This window comes from Cervus canadensis, chromosome 8 (assembly GCF_019320065.1).
Source record: "Cervus canadensis isolate Bull #8, Minnesota chromosome 8, ASM1932006v1, whole genome shotgun sequence".
Classification (NCBI taxonomy): domain Eukaryota; kingdom Metazoa; phylum Chordata; class Mammalia; order Artiodactyla; family Cervidae; genus Cervus; species Cervus canadensis.
Window position 1 is genome coordinate 78338182 of NC_057393.1, and position 12538 is coordinate 78350719.

The 12538-nt window shown below is 38.8% G+C and overlaps 1 protein-coding gene across 1 annotated transcript in view; it reads right to left on the reverse strand.

The window, feature by feature from the left end:
* The window catches only part of PHYHIPL (phytanoyl-CoA 2-hydroxylase interacting protein like), a 115843-nt gene extending 107992 nt beyond the window's left edge, over positions 1 to 7851 (reverse strand). Inside the window, exon 1 of the mRNA XM_043476918.1 lies at positions 7389 to 7851. Coding sequence (XP_043332853.1) covers positions 7389 to 7494 — 106 coding nt within the window. The 5' untranslated portion in view covers positions 7495 to 7851. The remainder of the gene's footprint in view (positions 1 to 7388) is intronic.
* Positions 7852 to 12538: the final 4687 nt, after the last annotated feature.

Here is a 12538-nt window from a genome sequence, read left to right on the forward strand (position 1 = left end):
TAAGTTTTGTGGGGTATGTGGTCTGTTGCCACAGCTACACAACTTTGATGTTTTGGCAAAAAGGCGGCCACAGAAAATATATAAACAAATAAGCATGACTTTATTCCAATAAAATTTTACTTAAAAAGCTGGCAGCAGGTTTTCAGATTTGGCCCAAGGATTGTAACTTGCTGATCCCTGTTCTACATCATAGATATAACTCTAAAATGCAATCATGAGGAACATATCACATGCTTGATGCTCAAAAATAGTCTGTCATTCCTCTTTACATTTATCATCAGCTTTAAAATTTTTAAAGACTGGGAGATTTACCAACATTCAGGCTTAGAGAAGGTAAGGCAGTATTTTTCAAGAAAAATCACGTTAAGTATATTGAAAAATATTTTGTGCCTTGTCTTTACTAGCATACATTGAGGGAAATTATAAGCTTTTCTTACTATTATTAGATAGCAACACTCGCATAAGCTATAGAAAACAAAAAGATCTATTTACAGTAGTATACACAAACCCTACAAGTAACAACAGTTCGTATGCAAAAATCCCACAACCCCTTTTTTTTTTTAATGTTTTCAATGCATTCTTTTTTTTTTTCATTTATTTTTATTATTTGGAGGCTAATTACAATATTGTAGTGGGTTTTGTCATACATTGACATGAATCAGCCATGGATTTACATGTATTCCCCGTCCCGATCCCCTCTTCCACCTCCCTCTCCACCCGATTCCTCTGGGTCTTCCCGGTGCACCAGGCCCGAGCACTTGTCTCATGCATCCAGCCTGGGCTGGTGATCTGTTTCACCCTAGATAATATACATGTTTTGATGCTGTTCTCTAGAAACATCCCACCCTCGCCTTCTCCCACAGAGTCCAAAAGTCTGTTCTGTACATCTGTGTCTCTTTTTCTGTTTTGCATATACCATCTTTCTAAATTCCATATATATGCGTTAGTATACTGTATTGGTCTTTATCTTTCTGGCTTACTTCACTCTGTATAATGGGCTCCAGTTTCATCTATCTCATTAGAACTGATTCAAATGAATTCTTTTTAATGGCTGAATAATATTCCATTGTGTATATGTACCATAGCTTCCTTATCCATTCGTCTGCTGATGGGCATCTAGGTTGCTTCCATGTCCTGGCTATTATAAACAGTGCTGTGATGAACATTGGGGTGCACAGGTCTCTTTCAGATCTGGTTTCCTCAACCCCTTTATAATGAACAACCCCTTTATAAAGAACCACAAACTTGGTCCAAGTAGTCATAACATCATAAACAAACTAACCATAATTCAAAGTATGCTTTTTGTTCAACTCACATCTAATGAGGGACTTCAAAATGTACTTGTCTGCATTAACAAGCCTGAATTGCATATTTATTTCATCTCGAGGTTCAACTTGGCCTTCCCCAGCATGTGATCATTCCTTACCTTCAAGGGGAGAGACACAAAGCTCTTCAGAGGTCACTCTAAAACTGAAGTCAAATTCTAATCTTCCTTGTTCAGCCAAGTTCTAGTCTCCCCAGTGGAATACATAGCTCTGTGAACAATTCTCTTTTTCATTCTAGAACCCTTTTCCCAGGACACAGGAGGAATTGGAAAAGGCTTAATATACGCTTCCAAGGAAGTCTCTTATGCTGGACTTCAAATACCTTAATGCACATGTTCTTTTCACTTTGTACTACATCCCTGTGAAAAGTCTCCTAAGACTCCAAAACTATCTTCATGCAGATGACTCAAAAATCTATTTCATAATCCTCTGCAAGGTATTAAGCAGTTTACTAATGATTCTCAAAATATTATCATTGGATGATAAATAGGCTTAAAGAGCAGGAATAGTGAGAATGAAGAAAAAGGAGTGTCTAAGAAGAATGTAAACGGATTTTCTTGTGAGTGTCCACACTGAAACAATAATGAGAAAGCAATACATAAAAACTGTTCTGAGAATGATTTCTCAGAGGGAAGCACCCCTGGAAAAGTGTTCAGGATGTATTTAGATGTCCACTGAGGCCTAAAATTTAAGATATAAAATACTGTCATCAGATGTCAAAATACCCTTTCTTTTTTTTTTTTTTTTTTTTATTCTTGTTAATGATTCTTCAGATTTCCTAGATCTAAAATCCTAGAGTTACCACTGGTCACTTTTCATTTTGCTTGAAAATTCAATCAATCACAAATTTTTGGTAATTATTTTTAGATTTCTTTTATACCACTGCCACTCACTCTCCTCCCATACAGAGAACAAGCTGAGGCTGCCTATTTTTCCTGTCAAGACTCTTCAACTCTTTCGTCACATTTCTGCTAGAAGTCCTCCCCAAATACTAATTTTACTTCTCGTATGTGTTAAAATATAGTCTTATTAATAGGACAGTTTGCTCTCTAGTATTAACAAAATATTTTAAACTCTTAAAATGAGGCAATGCTTTATAGCTGTAAAGACAGAATTTAAATAATTTATGAACAATAAAATGATTACAGAGAAAGTTAAAAGAGATGGAAAATAAACCAAAGAAAGAGGCAAATACTACAAGGAAAACAAATTATACATTTACTAAGGACAGATAAGAAAAATAAAAAACTAGAAGTATCATGCTTATTGCTATAACTGATGTACCTGCTATTATTATTATCCTGAAATCCAGGATAAAATATAAAAGTCATCATAAAACTATTACCTAAGTTAAATGAAAAAATCAAGCTTAGGCCTAAAGAGAAGGAAATACCAGCAGTAATCCTTTTAAAGGTGACTTGGATGTTTTCTAGATAGTATTCTATACAGTGAATTTCTAATTGGCTTAATTACCTAGGCAAGAATGTTTCAACTTATGACATATCAGTCATTCTACCACTGGAGGGAGCCCGGCCACATATGCTTTGATGAGACTTTTACTGTAGTAACTTCCTGGTCTTCTCTGGGAATGAATTAGAACCCCTACCAAAGATATGAATTTGTTTAACATAATCTGATGGTTTTCAAGCTGTTTGCCTGTTTCTTTTAGTTTTGTTCTGTTTTCACATTAATAAAAATTCATAGCATCTCCATAGTCATATCTGGGTCAAATAAATGAACCCAGAGGTCCAGATCTATACTCTAAAAAAAATAATAAATAAAATAAAGAAAGAAAACAATTGTTGAATCAAGAACATAGAAGATCTCTGATGCAAATACCTACTCAAAGCAGGTATCAAGGTCACAATGTACATGAAAAACAGCAAACAGCAGGTTTCAAATAGAAGCTGAAAATAGATTTTAGGATTAAGGTTAAAAAGGATATAACTGATGTGATAGAAAAACATAAGCAAAGATTAGAATACTGTAACTGTGATTTTACTGTTCATTTAAAATTCAGAATTTAGTTTCCATTGACAACTTATGAAACTGAAGTGACACAAGATTTACTACAAAAAACACAACTGAAATTTTTAAAAAAAGATCTAAACCAAACATTGGCTAAAAAAATGAAGAATTATAAAGCAGTAGTTCAACTCAAGAAGGTATATGGAGAATAATATTCCATTTAAAATAACTAATACTCTCTATTTTGTGTCAAGAACTGCTTTATAATAATTATTTCAGCAATCCCACAGGACTGACATTTTCAAACCCATACTACGTGAGAAAGCTTGAGGCTAAAAAGCGGTTAAGTAATTTGCCTAAGATCATATATCTATCAAGAGTCAACATTTCATGAGAGGTCTGAATGTAAAATGGTATTACCACCATGCTACACGCATGTCAGTGAGACTCAGTAATGCCTACCTTAAATTTTTGTACTATGAAAGGTAATAGTTAAGAGTATTCATCCTAGACATCTGCTTTAAAAAATACCATTAAGAATTATCTAATACAGCACTGTGTTACTAAACACTCCTGTATTACCTTTTGTTTTCAAACTTAAAATTTGTTTAATTCACACGCCAATAAAGAAGACAGTCTCAGCTGATTTATAATTTAAGTAAATAAGGTAAAGTCCAAATTCAAAGGAATTTACCTTTCAAAATATGTGCAGGGAGCTTGGATGCATATAAAGCAACATAAAGATGAATCTTTCCTCCACAGCAAGGAAAGAAAGCTTCCATATAGATGATGAAAAAAAAAAAAAAAGATGAAGAGAAGCAGTGTAGAATTCTATGTGTGGGGTCAGAGATGTTTTGAAATGTCACAGGTCAGTGAGGGTCTGAAGTATCTATGAGAAGAAACAACTGAAAATAAGTTTCCATATTACTAATGCTTCCAGATAAGAAATTATTTTGATTTTTTTTGAAAACTCACCATTAAAGTGTATCATATACGTCACATGAGGCCACATCAACTTACAAGAGAAGAACAGAAACACTTTTTCTTACAACAGAGGTTATAGAAACTACTAGATCTATAGCACATCTTCAGAGGTTTTCTAATAGAAGTCTGTCCAGAATCCTCATTTTGAACTGTAAGTGAAATCTAGGTAGGGCCTTGTATTAGCAACCAGAGCACACATGCCTAGGATAAAACTACACATGAGATAAATGTGTGTATGAAAACCCTCTTGCTTAATTAAAATATCCAATTACATAACCACTTGGATTCTATTACAAATTCTCCAGAAACTATTAAGCGTTTTGAGGGATGTTGAGAAAAGAAGCATTGTAAATTGTTACTAATAATGTAAACAGATAAGAAAAAAGGCAAATGACAAGGAAAAAAAAAACATAAGAGAGCCAAGGAAGCATAAGACAGTAAGACAGTTATGTTTACCAGCAGCTATAGCTCTCAGTTGATGTAATATGCAAAACATTATAAAATTAAAAACATCTATAAGTGGAGAGGGTAAAAGGAAATGTTTATTAAACAATCATATGGTATCTTCTCTTATTCTACTTCATTCCACTTCTAAGGAATTAATATTGCACTAATTTTTCCCATCATCAGATTCATATTAAAGTAGGAAAAGTAAAGCGCAAACAAGACACATTTATTTCTACAATCATATAATTATGAAAACATAACTCATTATGTACTTAAGTGCAAAACAGATCTGCCACAAATTTTTGTGTTATATATTTCCAGAAGTAAAACAATGAGACTGGAGAGGGAGTGAAAGGAAATGAAGGAAGCAAATTCATCTAGCTGAAAATTTCTCAATATAAAAGTATGACTAGATTTGATTGAAAAAATTAATGTAACATTTTAAAGTTGTTCTGTAAAAGTAACTATATCATCTGCTCTAAATTATTCCTATGATGCCAACTTAACATTTTTGGAATTGACATATAGAGTTTCACAAAATGTAAAGTTAGGCATTTAACAAAATCTTTACATGAGCTATTTTCACATTTTATACATTTTTTAATAAAGAGTTAACCCTTTGTATTTAAAGACATAAGCTATTTTATCAAATGAAACTCTATTTAATTAATCTGTGTTGAATGTATTAGAAGTCTGCATATAAGTAGTAATTTTCAAACTGCCCTGTGCCAATACATTCCCAATTAAATGTTACATAATTCATTCATTTTGCAGGATTAGTAATGTGAATCATAGAAACTAAAAAAACATTACCAAAATAAAATAATTTCTACTCCAGGAGAAGAGACATGGTAAATGCAGAACATTAATTTTTGTACATTAACTCTGTAAAGGTCATTTAAAAAAACTTTATTTTTCTTAGTATCTTTGAAACAACTGGTAAGTGCAATTTTAAGTACTAACTACTGACTTTTGAGGAGCAACCATGAATTGCCTATTTCCAATAACTACAGTGAAGAGCTTTTGATAAATCATTGAAGCAGATGAAAATAAAATCTACCTTTATTACTGCTTTCTGTCAAACCAGCATAAGAAAATAAAAATATTTACAATGGTAACATTGCAAAGTCATTTCACAAAAGTATAAACAAACCCATAGGACTTTCTATGTGGTATGTTATAAATAATCCGTACAGTCCAATAGTGCAACTTCCTATATGGAATACCAAAACAATGAATTGTTAATGTCAAAAATATGTCCACTTATTACTATGGTGACCAAAACAGTTTAGGGATGAAGAAACTAAAAGCAGCTTTTCCAAAAATATTTATTATCTATACTACACCTTTTTCAAAATTATTTAAAGTGCCTTTGGCTTCAAAGAGCAATTAATCCAAGAGCGATTGTCCTAAATTTATTAATAAACGGAAATTCTGTGTTCAGTTGAGCTAAACTGTACTATACAGCAACGCCTAACCAAGTTATTACCATTTAAATAACTGGAAACAAGACCTCTGCTCTCTACTTGGATTATATACTGATCAATTTTACCACCTTATTGTAAGTATATTAGTGTATCTACATAACCATTACTAAAAACCATTTTTAAATCATCTCTATACACAGTTAAACACTAATTTCATTTATAAGTCAAAACTGTTCAGGGTCATCTTGACAACACATAAATTATTTTTCCTTTGTCACTTGTATAATTTTTTACAATTATTACATCAATCAGTACTAATCAGATGACTTCTTTACAAATGAAGTTTTATTTCACATTACTGAAATAGCACTGACTTTCCAACTACTCCAACTAATAATACAGAAGCGCTGTAACTACCCATACTGCACATTGTACCAGTTTATCTCTAAGGCTTAGACCTGTTTAATCAATTTCCTTTTTAAGGAGACTGTCAACTTTAACAATAGAATAAGCGATATAATATCTAGACACAACGGTGAGTACTCGCGACATACTCTGAATCACGGCAGATATATGAGGCCACTTCCATTACACATTTTTGACAGTTTCTGAATCACAGTTTCAAACCACGAAGCTTGTGGCTGTCCTTGGTGCTGAAACACACTCTTCTGTCCCTTCACTGAAAAAAAACCTGTCACTTCAAATTCCATTTTGAAAGGATAAAAAGACTTCAAAATGTAGTAAGTCTGAAGATGGGAGGTTCAAAAAGGAACTAGTAAGTTTCTGGGCAGAGACCGCTAACGAGTGTGTGCGGGGGGCAGGGGGCAACGCTGGAAACATCCTGAGGGCTTTTGCCCGGAAACCCAGGAAAGCCGGGACTGCGGCAAAGATCCGAAACACCTAGTCCGGAGCAGGAGACGCCGGCGGGAACGGCGCCCTCGCCGGCTCTCCTCGGCGGGAGCAAGGCGGGCGAGGACGGCGAGTGGCTCCGCGGTCGGGGACCACGGCGACTTCCCCAGCCAACCCGCGAGCCCCGGGGTCCTTTTGTTTCTGGGGTCTGAGGGGAGAGTGGGTGGGCAAAGGGGAGCCCCCAACCAGCGTTCAGCTGCACAAGGGGGACAACAAAAGATCCTACCGCCTGGGCAAGCAGGGTCGGCGGGAGCCCCAGTGGCCGCGGCGTCTGGCAGCGGGCTTTACCCCCACCTCCGCCAATCCTCACCGTCCCGCCCGCTCTTACCATCTCGGTCGCACAGCTGAATGGCCTCCAGGCTGAGGTTTTTGATCACCTCCTCACAGGGGCTGGTGGGGCTGTTGAGGGCATGATCCAGGCGCGGCACCTCCATTTTTCCAACCCCCTTCTCACGTCCGCCTGCTTCGTATCCAGGCTCTCTCCGAGGACAGTGTGGGAAAGAAGGGCGGGAAAGGAAAGGGGAGTGGCGGAGGAGAGGGAGGTGGCCTGGGACGCGGCGCTGAGGGGCCGAAGCTGAGCCTCCGGGTTGGAGAGCCGCTGCCGAGGCGACGGCAGTGGCTGGAGCTCCGCGGAGCGTGCGGCTCTGAGACCGAGACAGACCCGGCGCGAGGGCAGGAGGCGGCGCGCGCCCGGCGGGGAGGAGACGCGGCGCGCGGGGAACGTGAGGGAGAAGGCACGGGGAGCGCACGCGCGCGAGAGCACGCTCCCACCTGCTGGCGCGCCGCGCTCTCCTCTGTCCCTTCCCCGCCCCCACCCCACACCCGGTCCTCCCGCGCGCACGCGCCCCCGGCTGCCCTCGCGCCTTGGCGCCCGCAACCCCGCGCCTGAGGCGTCGGACGGTGGAGCGCAAGGGAACGGCAGGCGTCAAGGGGTTGGGGAGGCGCTCGCCCTCTCCTGTCTCTCCTAATGAGGGCGGCTGGGCGTTCTTTTCCCTCCTCACGGTGTCAGTCGGAACCAGGTTAGCACTGCGGCGTCTGCACGAGGAGGTGAGAGTGAGCAGTTTTGTTTGTCAACGATTGGAGAAATGAGGGTCCAGACCCATTTATATCGGGCGTTGGAGCTACCTTCGCCGCGTCAAGGCCCCCAGCTACTCGTCTCCCAAAACCTACATGTTCCGTCTGCCATTCCTCAGAAACAGCTACGCCTGTGCGAGAAATGAGCGTTATCAGCTGAGGAATGGCGCGGTTTAGGGTTTTGGTCATCCTAAAGGAGCGGCAAACAGGGGAATTCAGACCTGCCAGAAATGTAAGGGAATGAAGAGATGCTTGCCAGCCTGCTGGAAAGGCAGCAAACGTGTTTCAGGGACACCAGCCCCTGGTTGCTCAGGCTTTGCAGAATAGCGTTGTTCATTCATCCATTTATTCACCCACCGACTAAGTAATAAGTGCTAACTCTGTGCCAGGCTTTGTTCTGGGCGCCAGTGAAGGGTGAAAAGACAGTACCTGCCCTCAAGGATATGGAAGAAAATGTCCTTTCTTAAGTCACCCTAAACCTGTCTGCTTATTGTTTTTAACGTCACTTAAGGTTTAGCAATAACTCAGTGAAGGTGCAAATAATGTTTTTAAAAGAAAATAGGTGTAGGTCACTGCTGATTGATCTCTGTTGCCATGTGCTTCTTTGGAATAGTTTTTGGTTTTGCTGCTATCTCGGTATCAAAAAGAGTGCCTACTCCCCTTTTGAGTATGTATTCTTAAAGTCTCTTCATGTTTTTTCCAATTTAAAACCTAAATGTTAACCAGCAGAGTAACAGTTTACACAAAGATTCCTGTATGCTATCCGTTCTAGTCACATTCATTTAGCCGTGACATGACTAAATCTAGTTAATTGAAGCCTCATAAAACAGATGAACCAGCTTAAGGTAAAATAAGCTGATGAGAAAATTTGGCACAACTGCAAGTTGTTAAAATTTGTGGAAGATAATTGGGTATCATAAACTGAAATGTCCTCATTACGAACCTAGATATTAATGAAGATGGATCTCCTTCATATAGTTTGAGAACTTTTGTGTCAAGGTAGGAGGGTCCTCAAGGAGAGAATAAATTATTACTTGTCAAGAAATATGACAAGATGGTGCTTATTGGTGAATTTCCTGTGTTCCAAGGTCTGGCTCTGGAGGACTAGAAATTGATATTGTCAGCCCAGCCACAGGGTAGTGTAAAATTTTAGAGTAGCGTTAAGTTCACAAATCTTAAAAGGAACTGTGTAAGCTAGATTACCAATTTATTGGTTTACAGATGATAAATATAATTCTTACATATAATTAAAAGTATTCTAAGGTCGTGCTAGTGGTAAAGAATCCACCTGCCAAGGCAGGAGAAGCAAGAGAGGCAGTTCTATCTCTGGGTCGGGAAGATCCTCTGGAGTAGGAAGTGGCAACCCACTCCATTATTCTTTCCTGGAAAATCCCATGGACAGAGAAGCCTGGCAGACTACAGTCCATGGGATCACAAAGAGCTGGGCACGACTGAGCAGGCACACACACATATACACATGTGACTCATATATTTAGGAATCATCTGCTATGTCCAAGGATACATAAGTACACAGTACATAAGATGTTGCAAACTATGAGTTCAAATCTTAAGAGGAAAGATATACATTTAAAAAGTAAAATGATGAGTATTATGAAAGAGCAAGTATGGGAGCTTGTGGAAGCACACACAGGGCCCACTGTAGCCTGATTAATTAGGAAAGCCTCTAAAACGATTTTATTTTAAGGGAATGGAAAATGTTCGGAAGACTTTGAAAAGGAAGTTACCATGAACAGATTGTTGGGCAGAATGTTTGTGTGTTGGGAAAGGGGGTAATGTTTTGAGAAATATTAATGGTGACTTTCTGGGCATAAGACCATTCTATCCAAAGGACCTTCTGCTGAAGATTTAGATTATTACATAAGAAAATGAAACTTCTCCATTTGTCTTTTCATACTGAAGTTTCAGTGTAATTCCAGTCCCCATATACTTAACATCATTTAATTGTTAGCTTGAGGTGCCCATAATTACAGTCAAAATCCTATCAGTAATTCAAGCTCTGACTCAAGTGGTACATATAGATTATTCCCACTGCCAGAAATCCCTGTTTTATTTACACAGGGCTTTGTTTATAATTTACAGGCAAAATCACACTATGATTTGTAAGTTATTATTAAACATGAAGAATCAGGCTCAAATTTGAAAGTGATCTTAAATATATCCCATTTCAATCCCTTCTTCAGTGTTGAAGCCCTTGACAAGAAGATGTTTACCTTTTAAGAAATGGTAAATTAAAATCCTAATGAAATAACCTAAAGTCTTACGCTATCTGAGCCCAAACACGCCTACTGTGAGGTCAATACAAAGGCCTTAATTTTCCCCTCTGTTGGTCATACACAATAATGATAATCCTTCTTCCTTCTGCCCATATATATTCAGTTCTTTAGATAAATGCTCCTAGTTCTTTAAAACATTTCTGATACCATGTTGTTTTGAGTTCCTCTGTCGCTCTGAACACACTTCTCTGGATAACTCTAACTTTTGTAAGAGTTCATAGGTGAACATACTAAATGTGGAAATATTATATATTTAATATAAATATTATAAATTATATTACAAATATACATAAAGAAATACCCAGTAGTCTATTACTGTGTTTGCTTTATATGCCAGACATCTTTAATGCAGCCCAGGAACACATTAATTTCTGACAGTTTTATCCCTCTGCTTATACATCCTGAGCTTACAATAACATAAAACATATTCTTCCTGAACATTTCTTATTTCCCCCGTGAAGTTGTAAGATTTGAGCACATATTATATGTGTGCATTGAGAAGATACTTCAGTACAATTTGATGAGTTCAGTTCAGTTGCTCAGTCATGTCCGACTCTTTGTAACCCCATGAACTGCAGCACACCAGGCCTCACTGTCCATCACCAACTCCTGGAGTCCACCCAAACCCATGTCCATCGAGTCAGTATGCCATCCAGTCATCTCATCCTCTGTTGTCCCCTTCTCGTCCTGCCCTCAATCTTTCCCAGCATCAGGTTCTTTTCAAATGAGTCAGCTCTTCGCATCAGGTGGCCAAAGTATTGGAGTTTCAGCTTCAACATCAGTCCTTCCAATAAACACTCAGGACTGATCTCCTTTAGGATGGACTGGTTGGATCTCCTTGCAGTCCAAGGGACTCTCAAGAGTCTTCTCCAAAACCACAGTTCAAAGGCATCAATTTTTCGGCACTCAGCCTTCTTCACAGTCCAACTCTCAAATCCATACATGACCACTGGGAAAACCATAGCCTTGACTAGACGGACCTTTGTTGACAAAGTAATGTCTTTGCTTTCTAATATGCTGTCTAGGTAGGTCATAACTTTCCTTCTAAGGAGTAAGCATCTTTTAATTTCATGGCTGCAATCACCATCTGCAGTGATTTTGGAGCCCCCAAAAATAAAGTCTGACACTGTTTCCCCATCTATTTCCCATGAAGTGATGGGACCAGATGCCATGATCTTAGCTTTCTGAATGTTGAGCTTTAAGCCAACTTTTTCACTCTCCTCTTTCACTTTCATCAAGAGGCTCTTTAGTTCTTCTTCACTTTCTGCCATAAGGGTGGTGTCATCTGCATATCTGAGGTGATTGATATTTCTCCCAGCAATCTTGATTCCAGCTTGTGCTTCATCCAGCCCAGGGTTTCTCATGATGTACTCTGCATATAAGTTAAATAAGCAGGTGACAATACACAGCCTTGACATACTCCTTTTCCTATTTGGAACCAGTCTGTTGTTCCATGTCCAGTTCTAACTGTTGCTTCCTGACCTGCATACAGGTTTCTCAAGAGACAGGTCAGATGGTCTGGTATTACCATCTCTTTCAGAATTTTCCACAGTTTATTGTGATCCCCACAGTCGAAGGCTTTGGCATAGTCAATAAAGCAGAAATAGATATTTTTCTGGAACTCTCTTGCTTTTTCAATGATCCAGCAGATGTTGGCAATTTGATCTCTGGTTCCTCTGCCTTTTCTAAAACCAGCTTGAACATCTGGAAGTTCACGGTTCACATATTGCTGAAGCCTGGCTTGGAGAGTTTTGAGCATTACTTTACTAGCGTGTGAGATGAGTGCAATTGTGCAGTAGTTTGAGCATTCTTTGGCATTGCCTTTCTTAGGGACTGGAATGAAAACTGACCTTTTCCAGTCCTGTGGCCACTGCTGAGTTTTCCAAATTTGCTGGCATATTGAGTGCAGCACTTTCACAGCATCATCTTTCAGGACTTGAAATAGCTCAACTAGGATTCCATCACCTCCACTAGCTTTGTTTGTAGTGATGCTTTCTAAGGCCCACCTGACTTCACATTCCAGGATGTCTGGCTCTAGGTGAGTGATCACACCATTGTGATTATCTGGGTCGTGAAGATCTTTTTTGTACAGTTCTTCTGTGTATTCTTG